This window comes from Anabrus simplex, chromosome 6 (assembly GCF_040414725.1).
Source record: "Anabrus simplex isolate iqAnaSimp1 chromosome 6, ASM4041472v1, whole genome shotgun sequence".
Taxonomy (NCBI): Eukaryota; Metazoa; Arthropoda; class Insecta; order Orthoptera; family Tettigoniidae; genus Anabrus; species Anabrus simplex.
Genome location: NC_090270.1, coordinates 197,714,068 through 197,734,429, shown reverse-complemented (window position 1 = coordinate 197,734,429; position 20,362 = coordinate 197,714,068). Strand labels below are relative to the sequence as shown.

The 20,362-nt window shown below is 36.2% G+C and overlaps 1 protein-coding gene across 1 annotated transcript in view; it reads right to left on the bottom strand.

Annotated features, from left to right (window-relative positions):
• LOC136876302 (5'-3' exonuclease PLD3) overlaps positions 1-20,362 on the bottom strand; it is a 139,916-nt gene that overhangs the window by 99,235 nt on the left and 20,319 nt on the right. The window contains exon 4 of the mRNA XM_067150135.2: positions 6,377-6,557. Within this exon, the coding sequence (XP_067006236.2) occupies positions 6,377-6,557 (181 nt within the window). The remainder of the gene's footprint in view (positions 1-6,376; positions 6,558-20,362) is intronic.

Genomic DNA, 20,362 nt, shown 5'->3' with positions numbered 1-20,362 from the left:
AAATTGAAGGAACTTACTAGGAAATTGAATCTAGCAAAGAAGGCAGCAAAGGATAACATGATGGCAAGCATAATTGGCAGTCATACAAATTTTAGTGAAAAATGGAAGGGTATGTATAAGTATTTTAAGGCAGAAACAGGTTCCAAGAAGGACATCCCAGGAATAATTAATGAACAAGGGGAGTGTGTATGTGAGGATCTTCAAAAGGCAGAAGTATTCAGTCAGCAGTATGTAAAGACTGTTGGTTACAAGGATAATGACCAGATAGAGGAGGAGACTAATGCTAAAGAAGTATTAACATTTACATATGATAACAATGACATTTACAATAAGATACAAAAGTTGAAAACTAGAAAAGCAGCCGGAATTGATATTTCTGAGGATATACTAAAGACAATGGGTTGGGATATAGTACAATATCTGAAGTACTTATTTGATTATTGTTTGGTTGAAGGAGCTATACCAAATGAATGGAGAGTTGCTATAGTATCCCCTGTGTATAAAGGAAAGGGTGATAGACATAAAGCTGAAAATTACAGGCCTTTAAGTTTGACATGCATTGTATGTAAGCTTTGGAAGGGCATTCTTTCCGATTACATTAGACATGTTTGCAAAATTAATAACTGGTTCGATAGAAGGCAGTTCGGTTTGAGGAAAGGTTATTCCACTGAAGCTCAACTTGTAGGAGTCCAGCAAGATATAGCAGATATCTTGGATTCAGGGGGTCAAATGGACTCTATCGCGACTGACCTGTCTAAAGCATTTGATAGGGTGGATCATGGGAGACTACTGGCAAAAATGAGTGCAATTGGACTGAATGGGTTGCTATATTTCTAGAAAATAGACCTCAGACAATTAGAGTAGGCGAATCTTTATCTGACCCGGTAATAATAAGAGGAGAATTCCTCAAAGCAGTAATACTGGATCTTTATGTTTTCTTATACTGTATATATAAATGTTATTAGTAAACAAGTGGAATCAGAGGTAAGGCTTTTTGTAGATGATGTAATTCTGTATAGAGTCATAAATGTTACAAGATTGTGAGTAACTGCAATGTGACCTCGATAATGTTGTGCGATGGACAGCAGGCAATGGTATGTTGATAAACGGAGTCAAAAGTCAGGTTGTGAGTTTCACAAATAGGAAAAGTTCTCTCAGTTTTAATTACTGCATTGATGGGGTGAAAGTTCCTTTTGGGGACCATTGTAAGTATCTAGGTGTTAATATAAGGAAAGATCTTCATTGGGGTAATCACATAAATGGGATTGTAAATAAAGGGTACAGATCTCTGCACATGGTTATGAGGTTGTTTAGGGGTTGTTGTAAGGATGTAAAGGTGAGGGCACATATATCTCTGGTAGGACCCCAACTAGAGTACTCCAGTGTATGGGACCCTCACCAGGATTATCCGATTCAAGAACTGGAAAAAATCCAAAGAAAAGCAGCTCGATTTGTTCTGGGTGATTTCCGACAAAAGAGTAGCGTTACAAAAATGGTGCAAAGTTTGGGCTGGGAAGAATTGGGAGAAAGAAGACGAGCTGTTTGACTAAGTGGTATATTACAAGTAACAACTCTCATATATTCCAAGCTGTCAGCGGAGAGATGGCATGGAATGACATAAGTAGACGAATAAGTTTGAGTGGTGTCTTTAAAAGTAGGAAAGATCACAATATGAAGATAAAGTTGGAATTCAAGAGGACAAATTGGGGCAAATATTCATTTATAGGAAGGGGAGGGATTGGAGTAACTTACCAAGGGAGACGTTCAATAAACTTCCAATTTCTTTGAAATTATTTAAGAAAAGGCTAGGAAAACAACAGATAGGGAATCTGCCACCTGGGCGACTGCCCTAAATACAGATCAGTATTGACCGATTGGAAAAAAATGCAGAGGCAGCAATTGATATTCTATAAGACTGTTACATGTTTGGCGATGGACAGATGTTCAGATTTTTCAAAGGAACTTTGCGAGTTGGTGCCTGCATACATTCCTCTAAATAAGGCAAACAATCCCCATTTCATGGATTTCCTGGAGAAATCCACAAAGAAATCTGTTCCTATAGAATCAACACTGCAAAAAAACTATTTATCACGTTGCTACGAATATACCCTAAATCGAATATGACACAGTGATAAGGCACTAAAAATTTTGTGAAAGGATGAAATTAAGCGAGAAAATGTTCTTCTCTTTGTTACTGATGCTGGTCCGTACATGGTGAAAGCTGCTGAAAGCCTCGAGATGTTTTATCCAAGAATGGCTCACTCACGTCCCTTATGCATGCTCTGCGAAAGGATGGCAGAAGAAATTCATGGAAATTTTTCTTAAGACGATAAATTAATACAGTCGAAAACATTTTTTTGAAAGCACCACTGTGGGTTGCGACTTTCAAGGAGTTAGCTCCTTTGACATCACTCCCTCCATAGCCAGTTCTTACTAGGTGGGGGATGTGGCTCGACGCTGCTGTGTATTATTGCAAAAGCTACTACATTATCAAAAACATTGTTAACGGCTTCTACAAACTATCAAGATTGCGCAGGAATTGTTTTCCAACAGTCTGTCAGAAAGTCTGGCATATATTAAGCCAAACTTTTGAATTATATCGAGTCCAATTACTTGTTTAGAATCTGCTAGTTTAGAAATTCATGCAAGTATTGAAATTGTCAGAAGTGTTGAACTTTCAGTACAGTAATCACATGGAATACTTGGTGACAATGTAAAACTGAAACTTCAAAACGTGCTAATTGAAATTACTGTTTTTGCTGTGTGTGCAAAATAAATGATGTTCTTAGACGAGAAGGTACCAGGACAACTTCAAAATGAGTGCATACTCGACAGCAGTGATTTAACATTATTTAAATACGCACCAATAACGCCTTGTGACATAGAATGGAGCTTCTCTCCTAAAACAATGTGTTAAGTGATAATCGGAAGTCTTTCGCACCCGATGCTTTGAAGATGAATCTTGTCATACACTTCAATTCCACCCGCGGAAAAGAATGAGAAAGGTATGTGAGTTTGCACTACAGGCCCTGCTGCTCTACCTTAAAGCAATGAAAGATATCTACTTAATTTGTTTCGTGGTGCTCAATTTAAATTTTAATGCATATGAATAATATTAATGAAATCTGGGCTTAAACGAGCCAAAATATTTTAAAAAATAGATTGATTTTTAGTTTTCTTATATTTCAAACCACCAATGCAGGGTGTAAACATGTTTTGACTTTTAAAATGTCATGTGATCTGATAATCTTAGTGAACATAGTATTTTGCAGGTATGTATTCATAAATGTTTGCTAAGTGTATCAAGGACAATAGACTGTGAATAACGGATGAGCATGTACAGTATATTCAGAAAATTAATATTAAAGTAAGAATAAAGAATTTAGTTAACAAATATGTATCAAAGGAATTGCCGTTCTGATTTCTAATTTATTTTAAAATGGCCATATTTAATCATTTTTGGGTAATATTTTGTAATTTTTTATGTCATATTTTGTCAGTTATGAGGTCATATTTCTCCACTTTTGAGGTCATATTTGCTTGCTTATTTGGGCTATTTTTAGGTCTTAAACATCTGAGCCCTAGTTATAACCAATCAGCATCAGTTTCACTCTACTGCTCATACTGTATGATCCTCTACGTAACACAAGTGTGTTTATTTAAATAATAACCATAATAATGTAACATAATTATCACTGTGTAGTTCTCAGTTCTTCATTAATTAATAGAAGATTAATAGAAGTGTACACATACAAGTGTGAAGCAGACAAAGAGTTCGTTGTGTGACATTGCCAAAGCTCAGAAATACATGGCGCTTGTATGTGGTGTTGCAAGAGTATGGAGAGTGAAACAATATCATCATGTCATTCTAGTTGTACTGCAACTGGATTTATATACAAGGATTATTAGTTTTCCACGTGAAATAAAAAACTTATGAGACCCTTTATTTTATTTTTGAATGTAACTGGCAGGAGCAGAGGGTCATCATTACAAGCCTACTGTGTTCACACAATTATCACAATATTTTAATGGTGGTGGAAAAGTCTAGCAGCTATTTTTTAACCAGATACTGTTTGGAGGATTCGAGGGTGATGAGGGCCTAAAATACAATATCATTTGTTTTCTTTCCAGGTGTTGTATTTTAAAGGTCATATTTATGAAGAGATCAAAACAATGTGAGCTGTTTGGTGTAGAAATGTGATTTTTGTTTCTATATATTCAGAAAAACATTTTCTTTCATCCTATTCATATCTAGAGTCCCTAGCATGAGAAACATTTCCAAGCGCATTTCATACTTGATAATGTGTGTTAAAAGTGGTGCAAGTGATTTTTATCTTTGTGGCAATAAAGTGAGTCATCACTTTCTCTCTGTGGAGCCAAAGGCCATAAGCGCAGTCAATGACAATGGATACAGTTCAAAATCCAAAAGTTTGGGGACTTTGTGTATAGCTCCTGACTGTGAATTCAGTAAAATATCGAGGCACAACCACCTTCAAAGTAATCTCCTGGGTGACTATACAATTTTTTAGTGTTGGTAAAACATCTGGAGGCACTGCTGGAAGCTGTTTTTTGCCTTACGCGATGCTGCTTTTTACCTCGTTAGCTGATGCAAAATAATGTTCCTTCAAATGTCTTTTCATCCATGGATAAAGGTTAAAGTCTCAAGGGCTAAGTTAGATGAGTAGGCACAATACTGAAGCACAGATACATGGTGAGAAATTCAGGATATGTAGTCATGTTGTCATGCAGAAGGTACCATTGTCCACTTCTCCACATCTCAAGCTACTATAGTCTGATTTTCAAAAGAAGGAACGTGAAAAATTTGGTGGGAGTTAAAAAAGTATAGAAATTATTGTCAGCGTAAAAGGAAATTCCATCAGTTATGTCATGAACTTTTACTAACTGTTGGGTGGTTGTTGGATGATAATTGTTATAGCTTTTGTTATTTATTAATTTTTAATGTTCTTATAACTGGGTTATGATAGCATCCTGTAAAATAGGCCTATTACTTGCACTCTGTACAAGCAGTATCCATATAAAACATATATATATATTTTTTTTTTAAACTGAATGGATCACATACTGTACAAGAATGAAAGTTTTGAAAAGGTATCCATACATTTTTAAGACTGAATGGATCACATACTGTACAAGCATGAAAGTTCTAAAAAGCTTACTGTTCCTTTGCTACACTGTTCAGACATTCCTATCTTTAAATGAGAAATATAACTTCTTTATTACATTTTGATATAGTTCAATATGAAAAGGTGGGCCTCAATGGCTCGCACGGCTGCGTGTCGGCCTCTCACCACTGGATACCGTGGTTCAAATCCCAGACACTCCATGTGAGATTTGTGCTGGACAAAGTGGAGGCGGGACAGGTTTTTCTCTGGGTACTCTGGTTTTTCCTGTTATCTATCATTCCAGCAACACTCTCCATTCTCATTTCATAGCATCTATCAGTCATTAATAAATCACTTTGGGAGTGGCGACCCCATCGTACTAATAGCCTATATCTGATTCATTCATTACATTCCTGACCTGGTCAAAGACTGGAAAACAATTTGAAAAGAGATGTACCTGTTTACAGATTATATGAACGGGAAAGGATAACAAACTGAAACAATATGTTGAGTGATTATGAAGTGACTTTTCTGTATTTGAGATTAAATGTCTTAAGCTGGGTATATTCTGTAAACAGTGAATAATTGTCACTCCACGTTAGAGTGGTTAGATATTCAGCTTCCTATCTTTCCCGTCACATAAATACTTGTAGTATCACCATTGCAGCTTTCGTACACCGTTGTTAGCACTGTGAAAGTTTCCGAAGTTGTTTTTCTTGAACAAGGACAAAATGTACCATTTACATGTTGCTCTTAACAATCGACTTCCTTTTCTTTGCAACACAGGCACTAGAGACAATACAAGAACACGTCAGCACGCATCACTGTTTATGGGTGAAACCATCTGATTATGGAATGGTGAGATGATCTGATGCATTTCAGACACCATTACTTTAACTTCGTGCCCGGGGTGTACAATATAGTCCCCAAATTTTTGGATCCAACTTGCAAGATGGAAACTGTATAAAGAACATGACAGTAGGGGAAGTATAATTTGCTCTATAATCATCCACCTACTGGTATTATGCCTTATGTTGTTGGAAATATAGATGTAAACTTATTGGTAAACAACAGTTGAAATCTTAAGAAAGTATTCTCCAACACAAACAAAAGTAGAGGAATAGGTCTATACAGAATGTTTTGTCTGATATACATGGTATATCAACACTTTTGTTAGATTTAATTCTTCTCTAAGTCTGTGTAATGCTGAATTTTAAAGTCTACGATTAAGTAAACCAATAGAATTGACTAACCTGTTTTGAGGATGGATCAGGATAGACTTCACCTTGTTGGAGAGTCCAATAAAAGGAAGCAATTTCAATAGAAAACTCAGCCATGTTGATGAGGTTCAGCCAGGTGTCTACTGTGGAAGGATGTGGTGTTGATCCTTTTGGATAAACCATTCCCTCTGGTATACTCTCGACGAGACTGAACCTATTAAAGAAATTAATAATTCTTTCATTAAAGTTCAACTAACTTTCAAAAAATGTGGCATATCACTTTCAAATGTATATTACTTTTTTTTTTTTTTTTTTTTTTACATTTAATTGCTTCCCAATACTTAGGTTGCAAATGTGACAAAGCATACAATTCATCTGGAAATCATCCTGCAGTAACAAACAGATTCAGTGTTTTACGCAAAGTTCGGGAAGAGCAAGGAAGCACTTCTTTCTCCCAAGACGTGAGTTCTCGATGGAAAAACACTGAATTCATGCTGATAACATGATCAAGAAAGTGAGGAAGGTGAAGAAAATGAAACTGTTTGGTGATAGTCACGGTCGAGGCCTTTCAACAAATCTGGAAGAACTGCGAGCTGACAGTGAAGTAACAGGTTTTATTCAAACAGGTGCACCCCTTTCAGAAGCACTGAAACTCCTCGAGGAATGCTGATAAACTCTCGTCAAACAAAGCTATAGTTACTGTCGGTGGAACCAACAACATAGTGAGAAATGAAGGCCATCAGGCCGCAAGTATTCTGAAAAGGACTCTAGGTAAGCTGATCCATACAAATGTGATAGTGACAAACGTGCCCCATAGATACGATTTAATTGACTGGTCAATTGTGAATATTCATTCATTCATTTATTTAGCTTCCATAGACTGTACAATTACATATTTTAAAATGTGCCAACAGTATAAGAGTTGTCAAGTGATTTACGAATACTAACAATAATATATGCACAATAATGAACATTTTGAAAAAGAAGAAAAACAGAAACACCAAATACCTCAATGTTAGGACAGCACATCTTAATTTTTTAAAATAATAAATATATTAATAAACAATTTTTACAAGATAAAATAAAAATCTACTGGTGTGGTGTTAATAATATGTACATAATCAATGTGACATTAACATATTATTAAGAAAGTTTACAAGTTAATAAGTAATAGCATCATTACCAGCACTTCATCATGTATTCTTCGGTACTGTAGAAGCAGCTACTCAGCAGAAAGATTTTTTAAAGCTGTGGTAAATGAACTGACGGGTCTAATATCTTTAATCTTATTTGGAAGCTTATTATACAATCTGATTCCAACAGAGTCTACATGTCTCAAGGCAATGGTTTTACTCTGGTGCTCGATAAATATATTATTTCTTGTTCGCGTCTGGTAATTGTGATTGTCAAAATTCTTTCTGAAGTGATTAATATTTTTTTCACATGTAGAATGCATTGCATGATGTATATGCTTGGTACTGGGAGTATCCTTAGTCTCTTAAATAATGGTCTGCAATGATCTAACCTGTTATGTCTCGATATACAGTAATTCTAATAGCTCGTTTCCGTATTTGAAAAATAACATCAAGATTTGATTTGTAGCAGCCCCACAGACCAATAGCATAAGTGATGACTGAATGGAAATATCCAAAATATGCTGTTCTAACATCTTCTTCACTATAACTATTAGACAAAATCCTTAAGGCAAAATAAACAGAACTCAGAAACTTCCCTATTTTTTTAATAGGACAATCCCATCTTAATTTTTCATCTATATGGACACCTAAAAATTTTGTGGTCAACGTATTTTCAATTGCATTTGCATTTAATATAAGGTTGTGTTTTTTTTGCAGTTTTGTCATGCTAGTTAGATGCCTTGAATTCCATGTATTGGGTCTTTTTTAAGTTCAATGTTAATTTGTTTTTCCTGAACCATGATTCTAACCAAGACAGGACTGTATTTGCTGCAGTTTCTACAGACATAGGGTCAGGATTATTAATAATTATGTTTGTATCATCAGCATACAGAACTGCTGTTTCTACTTGATTATTGTGAGGAAGATCATTCACACAGATCAAGAAAAGAACAGGCCTCAAAATACTTCCCTGCAGAATACCTAAGTCTATGTTTTTACCTGAGAGTGATATGTCTCATTATGCCCTTTACTGTTACAATGTGTAATTTCAACAAACTGGGATCGTTTATCCAGGTATGATCTAAACCAGTCATTAACAATTCCTATAACTCCAGTCTGATATAATTTGTGCAACAATATTTCATGATCAACAGTATCAAATGCCTTTGAAAGGTCAAGAAATAGTCCTATCACAGTTTCATCATTCTCAAGAGCATTTACGACCAACTGTGTAAAATGGGATAAAGTAGACAAAGTACTTCTGCCAGCTCTGAACCTGTATTTGTGCATTATTTAACAAGTTATATTTGATTACAAAATTTAGTAATCTGGTCTTTCATAGCACATTCAAATATTTTTTAAATAACAGTAGGAATTGATATTGGTCTGTAGTTATGTAAATTGTGTAAGTTTCCACTTTTACAGACTGGGATAACTTTAGCTATTTTTAGGAGATCAGGAAACTGACCACTAGAAAATGATTCATTAATGAGATAAGTTAAAGGCTGTACCAGATAAGGAGCACATTTTTTAATGAGTTTTGTGGGAATTTCATCTACACCTGTGGAAGTTTTGTTCTTCAAAGAATGTATGATTTTAAGAACTTCCAATTCTGTTACTCGAATTAACTGCATAGAGTTTCGCACAAAAGTTGGGAGTTCTGGTAATATATCTGATTTATTTGCATTTTCAAGTTTGTATGGTAGGGGTAGAAAGAAATCATTTATATAATTAGCCAAACGATGAGGGTCATTCATTTGTATTCCCTTATTTTTTATGGCAGCAACTTTATTTCCAACTGTGTGTCTGTCGGTTTCTCCCTTGATTACATTCCATATGGTTCGTGATTTATTACATGACTCTTTAACTTTCTTGTTACTGTACATGATCTTAGCCACCCTAAGAACTCTTCGATAGACTGATTTGTGTTTTTAACATACTTACAAAAATCCCGGTCACAACTCTGCTGTGTAATCTACTTCAGTAATTTACATTTTTGACTTGGAATCTGTATATCCTTCATGATCCATAGCTTTTTTGAAGATTCATTAATTACTGCAAATATTTTTGGAAAATGTAATTCAAATTGCATTAAAAATGCTTAAAAAGGTTCTATACTTTTGGTCAATGCTATGACCAGCTTTCAAGGACACAAATGAGAAATTCAGGCAAATATGTAGTCATTTAAATAATATTACAATATTAGACATCAGTAAATTAAACTAAACTTCTCATACGAGGCATGGCATGCACTTGAATAGACTGGGGAAGCAATATGTAAGCAAGTTAATAAGTAACATCACTACATGTAATGATCAGGAAAAGACTGTCCTAGAACTACCTAGTCTGGGAAACATGTGTTAGATTCTGGACCCAATAACATTTCAATCCAGAATGTAGGTCCAGAATTAAATAATTACTTGGAGGGTGGGAATAGGCAGTTCAAAATATTTCATCAGAACACTGAATGTCTTAAAAGTAAAATTTTAGAATTACAAGTAATTTTAAATTCAATACAGGATGTTATGTTTATCTGTTTGGATGAACAGTGGTGTAATAATGATGAACCTGAACTCATTAATATCGAAGGTTATTATCTGGCAAGTAGTTACAGTCAGGTTAATACAGAGTATGGGGGAGTTTGTATTTTTGCTAAGTCAGGAACTGAATGTAAAGAAAGGAAGGATCTTAAAGTGCATAATTCTGAATTAGAATTTGAACTAACTTTAGTGGAATTTAAGCTTCCCTATGGTAGAAGAGTAATTCTGTTAACCGGATGGTGATGTTGAGATTTTCTTAGGAAAGTTAGATCAAGTCCTTCATAACATTTCCGGTAGGAATAGCAACGCAGAAGTAATACTTTGTGGTGATTTTAACATAGATTTCGCTGAAGAAAACCTTTCATCAACATCACAATTACTGCATATTCTTCAAAGCTGTATTCTTAAAACATTTAATTTTTACATCCACCCGGGTAACTGCACAATAAATCACGAACCATATGGAATGTAATCAAGGGAGAAACCAACAGACACGCAGTTGGAAATAAAGTTGGTCCCATAAAAAATTATAAGGGAATACAAATGAATGACCATCATCATTTGGCTAATTATATAAATTACTTATTTCTATCCTTACCATACAAACTTGGATTGTAAATAAAGAGTACAGGTCTCTGCACATGGTTATGAGGGTATTTATGGGTTGTAGTAAGGATGTAAAGGAGAGAGCATATTTGTCTCTGGTGAGACCCCAACTAAACAGGGATAAAAGTCAGGTTGTGAGTTTCACAAATAGGAAAAGTCCTCTCAGTTTTAATTACTGCGTTGATGGGGTGAAAGTTCCTTTTGGGGATCACCGTAAATATCTAGGTATTAATATAAGGAAAGATCTTCATTGGGGTAATCACATAATGGGATTGTAAATAAAGGGTACAGATCTCTGCACATGGTTAGGAGAGTATTTAGGGGTTATAGTAAGGATGTAAAGGAGAGGGCACACAAGTCTCTGGTATGACCCCAAATAGAGTATGGTTTTAGTTTATGGGACCCTCTCCAGGATTACTTGATTCAAGAACTGGAAAAAATCTAAAGAAAAGCAGCTCGATTTGTTCTGAATGATTTCCGACAAAAGAGTAGCATTACAAAAATGTTGGAAAGTTTGGGCTGGGAAGACTTGGGAGAAAGGAGAAGAGCTGCTCGACTAAGTGGTATGTGAACATTAAAACAAGAATAATAGTTAACACCACCTTTCCAATACTTATCTTTCCTTATATTTAGGAAATAAACATTACAACAGGCGTTGTAAGATGGGACATGTTTCGCTTAACAGTCGTAAGCATCATCAGCTGAAAATAAATCTTAGCCTTAAGTTAGGTCAGGGCCCTGAACCTAGTGTCCTTAACATATATGGCACCCTAAGAATCAACATTTATATTTAGAAAATGAAAATAGGCTTAAAACTAGTGTGAAAAAACATAGAATGTTACAACATGGCTAAGAGAAAAAACACAATCGAGTTGAGACAGAGGATAAGAACAGAAAGTACAATACAGAGCTGGTAGTGAAATAATTAAAATCATTAGGATATCATTGTTACCAGTCAGTCAATCAGAATGTTCAAACATAAAAACAAGAGTGAAAATATATAAGAGTGTTCATCATGGCTGAGTTAGAAAAAACACGTAATCGTGTTGCCAGAGGTTAAAAACATAAGGTACAATACAGAGCTGGCAGTGTAATAATCAAACTCATGGCTGCCAGTCAGTTAATAAGAATGTTCATACATAACAAAACATGATGGTTATATTCTTTTAAGTGAAGAAATAATTAAATCCCACTCTTGTATAGATACGTGAGAACGGGCGAGAGAAATCATATATTGTAGCAGACATGGAGTAGTAACACTTCAAACAGGATTGATCACGCCTGAAGCCGCTTCATTTTTGCTGGGAGTTCAAGACCAAAACGGAAAAAAATAAGATGCCAAGTGCGTGAACTGAAATCTGAAAATGGAAAGAGGAAAAAGATGTACTCGGGCCTTGAAAATAGGGTGTTCAAAATAGGAGACTAAGATCGCTTACCTCTTATGTTGGATGAGCGTTGACCGGAGACATTAGCCGTTCAAGGGGGTCTGTTAAATTTATGCCCGTTGTTGCGTGTGTTGTATCTGTGTGCTTGCCTAGGCAGAGAGTAAGTTGGGACGGGAGGGGTAGGCACAACAATAAGAGTGCTGGAAGCTGGCGGCGGAGTTGTATTATGGGGAAGGGGTAAAGTGGAATCTGTTATGACGACTGGAGGGGTATTTAAAGGTTTATAATTGAAGATTTTTGTGAAATTGTTATGATTTATATTAAGAATAGTGAGTAAATTGGGGACTTGTTCAATTAATGGGCTGTTGTTCTCAGGGACATCATTCAAATTATTATTATTATTATTATTATTATTATTATTATTAAAATGGTGATCCAAGAAAATGTATGTATTTTCCAATTCAGTCATTAAGCTGCTTTTATTTACATATTTTATAATGTGGAGGTCCTGATCAATTGTAGAATAATTGTGGCCAGAATCCCTCATGTGGTTGCTCATGGCAGAGTACTTTTTATGCTTTCAGGCATTATAATGTTCCAAGTATCTAGTTCTAAAACTGCGGCCAGTTTGTCCGATATAAGAAAATTCACACTGGGGGCATTTGAGTCTGTAAATACCAGAGTTTGAAAATTTGTCTTAAGAAGTATTTACGAAGTTGGAATTAAAGAATATATTCCGATTAGTGTTGCGAGTTCGGTAGGCAATTCTGATGTTATGCTTCTTAAATGGGTTAGTAATGCTGTGTATGGCGGGGTTAGTGAAGGTGAAGGTGGCAGTGTTTATTCTTTTGGGCTTATCTGGAATTAAATTTGTAGAATTTTTTGAATTGATTTTACCAATAATCTTATCGATCAGGTTAGGTTTATAGCCGTTAAGTTTTGCAAGTTCTTTTATATATTCATACTCTTTTTTTCGGTTAGAAGGGGATAGTGGAATATTTAATGCTCGATGAACTAAACTGTAGAAAGTTGCTTGTTTATCAGATTGAGGGTGTAACGACTCATTATTTATTGTCAAAGGAGCAGCGGAGGTCTTTCTGTAAATTTGGAAAATAAAATTATCACTGGCTCTGGTCAAGGTTAAGTCCAGGAAGTTTAAAGATCTGTTGATTTCGTCTTCCTTAGTGAACCTGATATTGTGGTCAAGGTCATTAAGGGTCTTTAAAATGTTATCACTATTATTGCGATGTGTGTCAATGATGGCAAATGTGTCATCGATGTATCTTAGCCAAAGCTGTAGACCACTGATTTTACTGATTATCTTGTTAGTCTCGAGGTGATCCATAAAAATGTTAGCAAGGATTCCAGATATCGGGTCGCCCATCGCTAGTCCCTCCTCTTGGTAAATTTTGTTATTGAATGTAAAGAAGTTATTTTAGAAGTGAAGCTTCCACGGTGTGAAGAATTATTTAATTTATTTTCCGGGTTGAACCGTGTTGTACTTGTACGCATATCACGTACAGTTTGCCGACGTTTCGAATACATTGCAGTATTCATTGTCAAGGCGACTGAAATACCCCTACTCGATCCGAGGTAATCAGTCTCCCAGGCAGAGTTACACTACTAGAGTGGCCTTGATCTTGGCCTTTTATATCCTAGCCTATCTGGCTGGCGTAAGCCCTGGCTGTCTCGCGAGGCTTCTGGAAAGTTTATGTCACAGCCAGGTAGTGGGGGCTTGCCCGCGCTGTTATGTAATGGGGTTGCGGCCCGTGTGTTTATGTTGTGGTCTGTATGTCTTAAACTATGAATGATGGGCATCCAAGAATTACTGATTTTGTATCCTTCTTCTAAATTTATGTTATTCGGATGTTTCTTGATTTCGATAGCCTCGCGGATTTTTCTTTCCAGATTCCAAGGGATAGCTGCTAGGATCTTGGTCTTGTCAAATGATATTCCGTGCCTAGTTTCGTAGGAATGCTTGGCTACTGCTGAAATATCTGTGTTTTGGTTCTTGGTGTGACGGATATGTTCTTTTAGGCGGGTGGAGATCAGACGTTTTGTTTCACCTACATAACAAGCTCCGCAGCTACATTCAATGTGATACACTCCAGGGGCCTGTAATTCTATTGTGTCTTTTACTGGTGGTAGATAACGGGCTAGCTTACGGTGAGGTTTATAGATAGTTTTTATACTGGACAAATACAACATAAAAACTATCTATAAACCTCACCGTAAGCTAGCCCGTTATCTACCACCAGTAAAAGACACAATAGAATTACAGGCCCCTGGAGTGTATCACATTGAATGTAGCTGCGGAGCTTGTTATGTAGGTGAAACAAAACGTCTGATCTCCACCCGCCTAAAAGAACATATCCGTCACACCAAGAACCAAAACACAGATATTTCAGCAGTAGCCAAGCATTCCTACGAAACTAGGCACGGAATATCATTTGACAAGACCAAGATCCTAGCAGCTATCCCTTGGAATCTGGAAAGAAAAATCCGCGAGGCTATCGAAATCAAGAAACATCCGAATAACATAAATTTAGAAGAAGGATACAAAATCAGTAATTCTTGGATGCCCATCATTCATAGTTTAAGACATACAGACCACAACATAAACACACGGGCCGCAACCCCATTACATAACAGCGCGGGCAAGCCCCCACTACCTGGCTGTGACATAAACTTTCCAGAAGCCTCGCGAGACAGCCAGGGCTTACGCCAGCCAGATAGGCTAGGATATAAAAGGCCAAGATCAAGGCCACTCTAGTAGTGTAACTCTGCCTGGGAGACTGATTACCTCGGATCGAGTAGGGGTATTTCAGTCGCCTTGACAATGAATACTGCAATGTATTCGAAACGTCGGCAAACTGTACGTGATATGCGTACAAGTACAACACGGTTCAACCCGGAAAATAAATTAAATAAAGAAGTTATTGTTTACTACAAATTTTAGCAAGTTGATTAGTTCATCTATTTCACATTTGCTTAGAGTTATGTTTCAAAAGGTTAGTTTCTATTAAACTAATGGTTTCATTTACTGGTATACTAGTATACATATTGGTGACATCATACGAAACCATGACGTGATTGTCATGTAACTTGAATTTAGAAAGTTTATTACAAATCTCAACTGGATTTTTGATATAGGCTTCATTATTGAACTTATAACGGCTATTTAAAAAATGGTGTAAAAATTTAGAAACCTTGTAGGTGGGACTATTTTGACAGTTTATAATAGGGCACATTGGCACATCTTTTTTTATATATTTTTGGTAAGGCTTTAGCAGTAGGTAACCTGGGATTCATAATGGTGAGTTTTTGTTGTTCATGCTCTTGAAAGAGAAAAGATGAATTTTTCAGCAAGTTCTTTAAACCACGCTGGATCTTTAAAGTGGGATCCTTTCAATTAGTTTGTAGTTATTGGCAGAAAAGAAATCTTCAGTTTTACTAATATATTCCTTTTTGTTCAATAATACAGTAGTAGAGCCTTTGTCAGCTTTTGTGACTATTACATTATTGTTCCTGATTTTGTTCTTTACTTCAATTATTTGATTGTTAAGATTTAAAGAAGGCTTGGAATTTATTTCACTGGTTAGTAATGTGAGCTTCTATTTAATTTTGTCTTTAACATCATTACAGTGTTCTATAGGAAGTTTTGAAATATGTGATTCGATTTCGGCAATGTTGGTAACCAGATCGTCAATTTTATTGGGGTTGGGCCAGTTGAATTTGAAACCCTTGTTCAAAAGATCCATTTCACTGTTTGAAAAGTTAGTGTTGGATAAATTTACAGTGTTTGGAACAACTTTGATTTGAGGAGAGGGTGTTCCTGTGGTTTTGAAAGATTTGATGGATTTAGTTTTTGATTCTTTAAGAAAGGTCACTTTTCTGTCTAAAACTTCTTGTTTTTTATTTGCCGCGATTGACACCTTGTCGTTAGCAAATTTAGAAAAGGAGTCCCATTCTAAAGGCGACATGTTGGACGAAGTTTTTAGATGAACTTTGTAAAGCTGCAAGTTCAGGAGTGATTTTTTTCCTGTAGAGTGTTTTGATTTCATTTTTCAGCCAAATAGAATTAATTTTTTCTTGGGTGGGTTGTATATTTGGGGATGAAATGTTCTTTCGTTGTAAATGTTGCAAGAAGAGTGAAAATATATAAGTGTGTTCATCACGGCTGAGTTAGAAAAACACGTAATCGTGTTGCCACAGGTTAAAAACAGAAAGCAGAAAGAAGAGCACCACTTACAAAAAAGCATAGACATTTTCCATATCATACTGAAGAAAATCAACGAATGCAAGACCGGAAACTTATTCCAAAAAAATTGTTTCCTATTTATTGCAACGGATCTTACATGAACTGCATATTTTAAGATGACATTCTACATGTTCTATATGTATTTTTAAAAGTGTTTATGTAACTGTACTTTTAATAATAGTCCATTTACACGATTTTCACATCATATTGAAGGAAATCAACGTACGCAAGACGAAAACTTATTCCAACAAAAATGTTTCCTATTTATTTATTATAACGGATTTTACATGAACTGTATATTTTAAGACAACATTTTACATGTATCACATAATTTAAAAAAGGTGTTTACGCAATTGTACTTTTAATAACAGCCCATTTACATGATTTTAGGCCTAAAAGATTCACCCACACATTTTAGATTGTACATACAGTCAAATTTACCCTGAAGTAAGCTCAGTTAGAAGTAAGATATATCCTATCATTATGACTATTATTATGGACAAGGCAAATCAACTAATTTTATTTATGTGAAGGTAACGGTGTACAGATTAGGATGACTACATATAAAGAGCCGAAACCTGTACTGTAGATACTTATATAAATAAATTTGTATTGATAAGGTGGAACCTTTCTCGTCTATAACTTACTCTTAAGCATAGCCATGAAAGTCTATCAAATGCGGGAGAAATATGGTTAAACCTTGGTATATCTGAAATAAATTGAACACATGCATTATGTGCCTTTTGGAGCTTGATGGAAAGCGAGGCATTCAGGTTACTGTATACTAGGTCACAGTAGTCGAATATTGGCATTACCATACTTTGGATAAGCAGTTTTCTTACATTTTGGGGGAGCAAATCTCTGAGTTTCTTAAGGGAATGTAAGGAATAAAACACTCACTGACATATACCTCTTACATGATCGTTCCAGCTAAGGTTTTTATCCGTTATCATCCCTAAGTTTTTAACCGTGTCTTTGAATTGTAAATGAGTGTCTCTTAATGTTACTGAGTGGGTATGCACGTCTGTGAGGCATGCGTGGGTTTTTTGGGTAGCTAAAAGAATACACTCGATTTTTGGGCATTGAATTTTAGTGCATGGTCGTCGGTCCACTTACATATTTTTTTCTAGGTCGTCATTCATATTATTTATTGCAGTCGGTAAGTCATGAGGATGTGCATATGTATATATTTGTAAGTCGTTTGCGTACACACATGATATTGACAATGTTTAATTACTTGTGTTAGTCCCGACATGAAGATCGAAAATAGGAGTGGAGCTAGCACTGACCCCTGTTGTATTCCAGTCTCTACAGATTGCCATGAGAGAAATTTTCACCTGTTGATACACACTGCCGGCGATCAGAGAGATAGGAATACATCCAGTGTGCTTTGTGAGAAATTAAGAGTACGTAATATTGCCATTAGTATGTCCGTGTCAACGCAGTCGAAGGCCTTACTCTAGAAGAGTTAAAACGGTAACTTCTCCCTTATCCATAGCTACTCCTATGTCGTTTGTAAATTTAAGTAGTGCAGTAGTTGTGCTATGATTGCTTCTAAAACCAGACTGGTATTTGTCAAGAAGTATATTGTTATTTAAATATGCAGTTATTTGTCTGTGAACTATTTTGTCCAAAATTTTGGACAGAAATGGTAAAATGCAAATGGATCGAAACTCTTTGGGTTCCACGGGGTTGTTAGTCTTTGGGAGTGGGCAAACAATTGCACATTTCCAAAGGGAAGGGAATATGCCGGTTATCAGTGAGGTATTAATGATGTGGGTTAGAGTTGGTAGGATTACGCCTAGAGTTTTTAACAGTAACTATGGAACAATGTCGTCACATCCTGTCGCAGTTGTCTTTATTGATCGTGCAATTTGTCTCACTTCTGCAGGAGTTACGAATGAAAAACATAACTGTTCTCCTCCATTGTTAGTATTGCCATCGTGTAGAATTTTGTTAATCGTCTGTTCTTTTGTTGTCTTGTCAATGTTAATGGGTCTTGTAGTAAAGTATTTGTTTAAATCATCCAGTGGTAGTTTAATATCAGCACTATGTATTTTATTTCCACCTATGCCCATTTTTTAAAATGGTTTTCCAGATTCTTGTCGTGTTCCGGGTTAGCAAAATGTTCTGTGAGCGTCTTATTTTAACATTCCTTACAGCCTGTGTGGTCCTGTTACGAAGGGTCTTGTACAGGTCAAAATCGTTTGGTACTTGGCTAGTTTTAAATTTTCTGAATGCTTTGCCTCTCTCTGTCATTAAGTCTTATATTTCCCGAGTCATCCATGGAGCCACAGGGCGTGTTACGCGAGCAGTGCATTTTGGCGCATGTTTATTGAGAAGAGCTAGCAGTTGTGTGCTTAAGAATTCCACTTTATCATCTACATTATCTAAAATATGGACATTATGCCAAGGTATGCATGCAGTGTCTTCTAATAGGGCTTCGTTATCTATACTTTTTAGGTCTCGGAATGTAATTAATTTAGGTCTGTACTTGGGGCATTTAAGTGAATAAGCTAAATAAATTAAGTCGTGATTGGATAGTCTGCAAGCAGACATTTGCCTGTCGGTCAGTACCCTGTCAATGTTATTTGTCACAATCAAGTCCAGTAATGTATGTGATGTGGCAGTGTGATGTGTCGCGTTAAGTGGCAAAATCATCATGTTACAAGATTTAAATAAGTTGATTAGTTGTTTAGTCTCTGTTATTTTGTTGTTAAGGATGTCAGTATTGAGGTCGCCTAGTAATAAAACATGCTCATACCTGGGTAAGAGTTCTAGGAGGATGTCCTCAAGGTCAGTGATGTATCCAATCTTTGGTGGGCGATACACTACACTCAGTAAGCACTTTTCACCTAAGGCCTCAATTTCTATGAACATGAACTCAGGCCTTTCATCCAGGTTTCCCCGTTCATGACGATGTGAGGGTTGACATTAGCAATTATATGACGGAGTTTGTGGAAGTGAGGAATTAGACTTTGAACGTTAGCATGTACTACCTGTAAGGAATTTGGGAAGTTGTTAAAAGCATTTATAAGGGGATTAGTATTAGGGGGTTGGGTAGGTATGGGAGCGGAGATTCTGCTCAGCTGACCACCAGAACCTTGCCGAAAACAGACTCTCACTTTGAGTTGCCAATCTGTACGCTATCTTGCCTAGTTATTATATGTAAACCTAATGAAGATATAATCTAAAAGTAATAGTTGGAATAGTAACTACAGTCTAGTAATTAAAGTCTAGTGTCTAAGTTAGTTAAAACTGTAAAATGTGTAATGCCATATTAGTTTTGGTCTGTCGATTTATTTAATCCTGTTCAATTCTGCTAGGCTCGACACACGATATTTCACACCATTGTGTTTCACAATAATTGTACCGTCTGTTGTCCAACAGTTGGACACAGAAAATCTAGTGATCGCTTCTTGCAACAGTTTCATCCTGATTGACGTGAGGTCTTCTCTGATTGTTTTGCTCGTTCCTTTCAGTTTCTTTTTAGATTTGAATAGTTCGTTCCATATGACACGAACTTCACTATTATCGGACGCGGCTTATCTGTACTCATCTTGCCTGCCCTGTGACTTCCGTCTATGTCCTCGCGCGTTGACCCTTTACTTTGTGAATGTCCTCTATCCTCTTGCTAATTTTTCTATTCTACAGTTTTCACTGTCCAGGTACACAAAATTTTCAACACTACATATACTAACCATCTGTTGGAAGCACGCTTACAGCTACACGGTCTGTACCACACAGCCAACTCTACTGATTACACCACATCCATTCCTACCACTATTCATCCACTGTCACTTGAACATTTTCCTCGCTTGTAGAATATTGTATCGACTATTTACTCCTAACTTGCCAACAGCCTCCCGATGAGCTACCCTGTCCTGATGTACAGATGCATTTCTTTCCACTGTCAAAGCAAAGTTGTAGGGGGTCTGCTGTCTGTAATTTTGTTTGTTTTGCAAATTTTTCAGATATTTATCCGATTTAGGTCAACTCAAGACTGTATCAGTAGTTTTTAGCTTTCGTGTCTGTTTGTTTGTTCCACCATCACAGCGAAACGGCTGGATAGATCTCGACCAAACTTCATA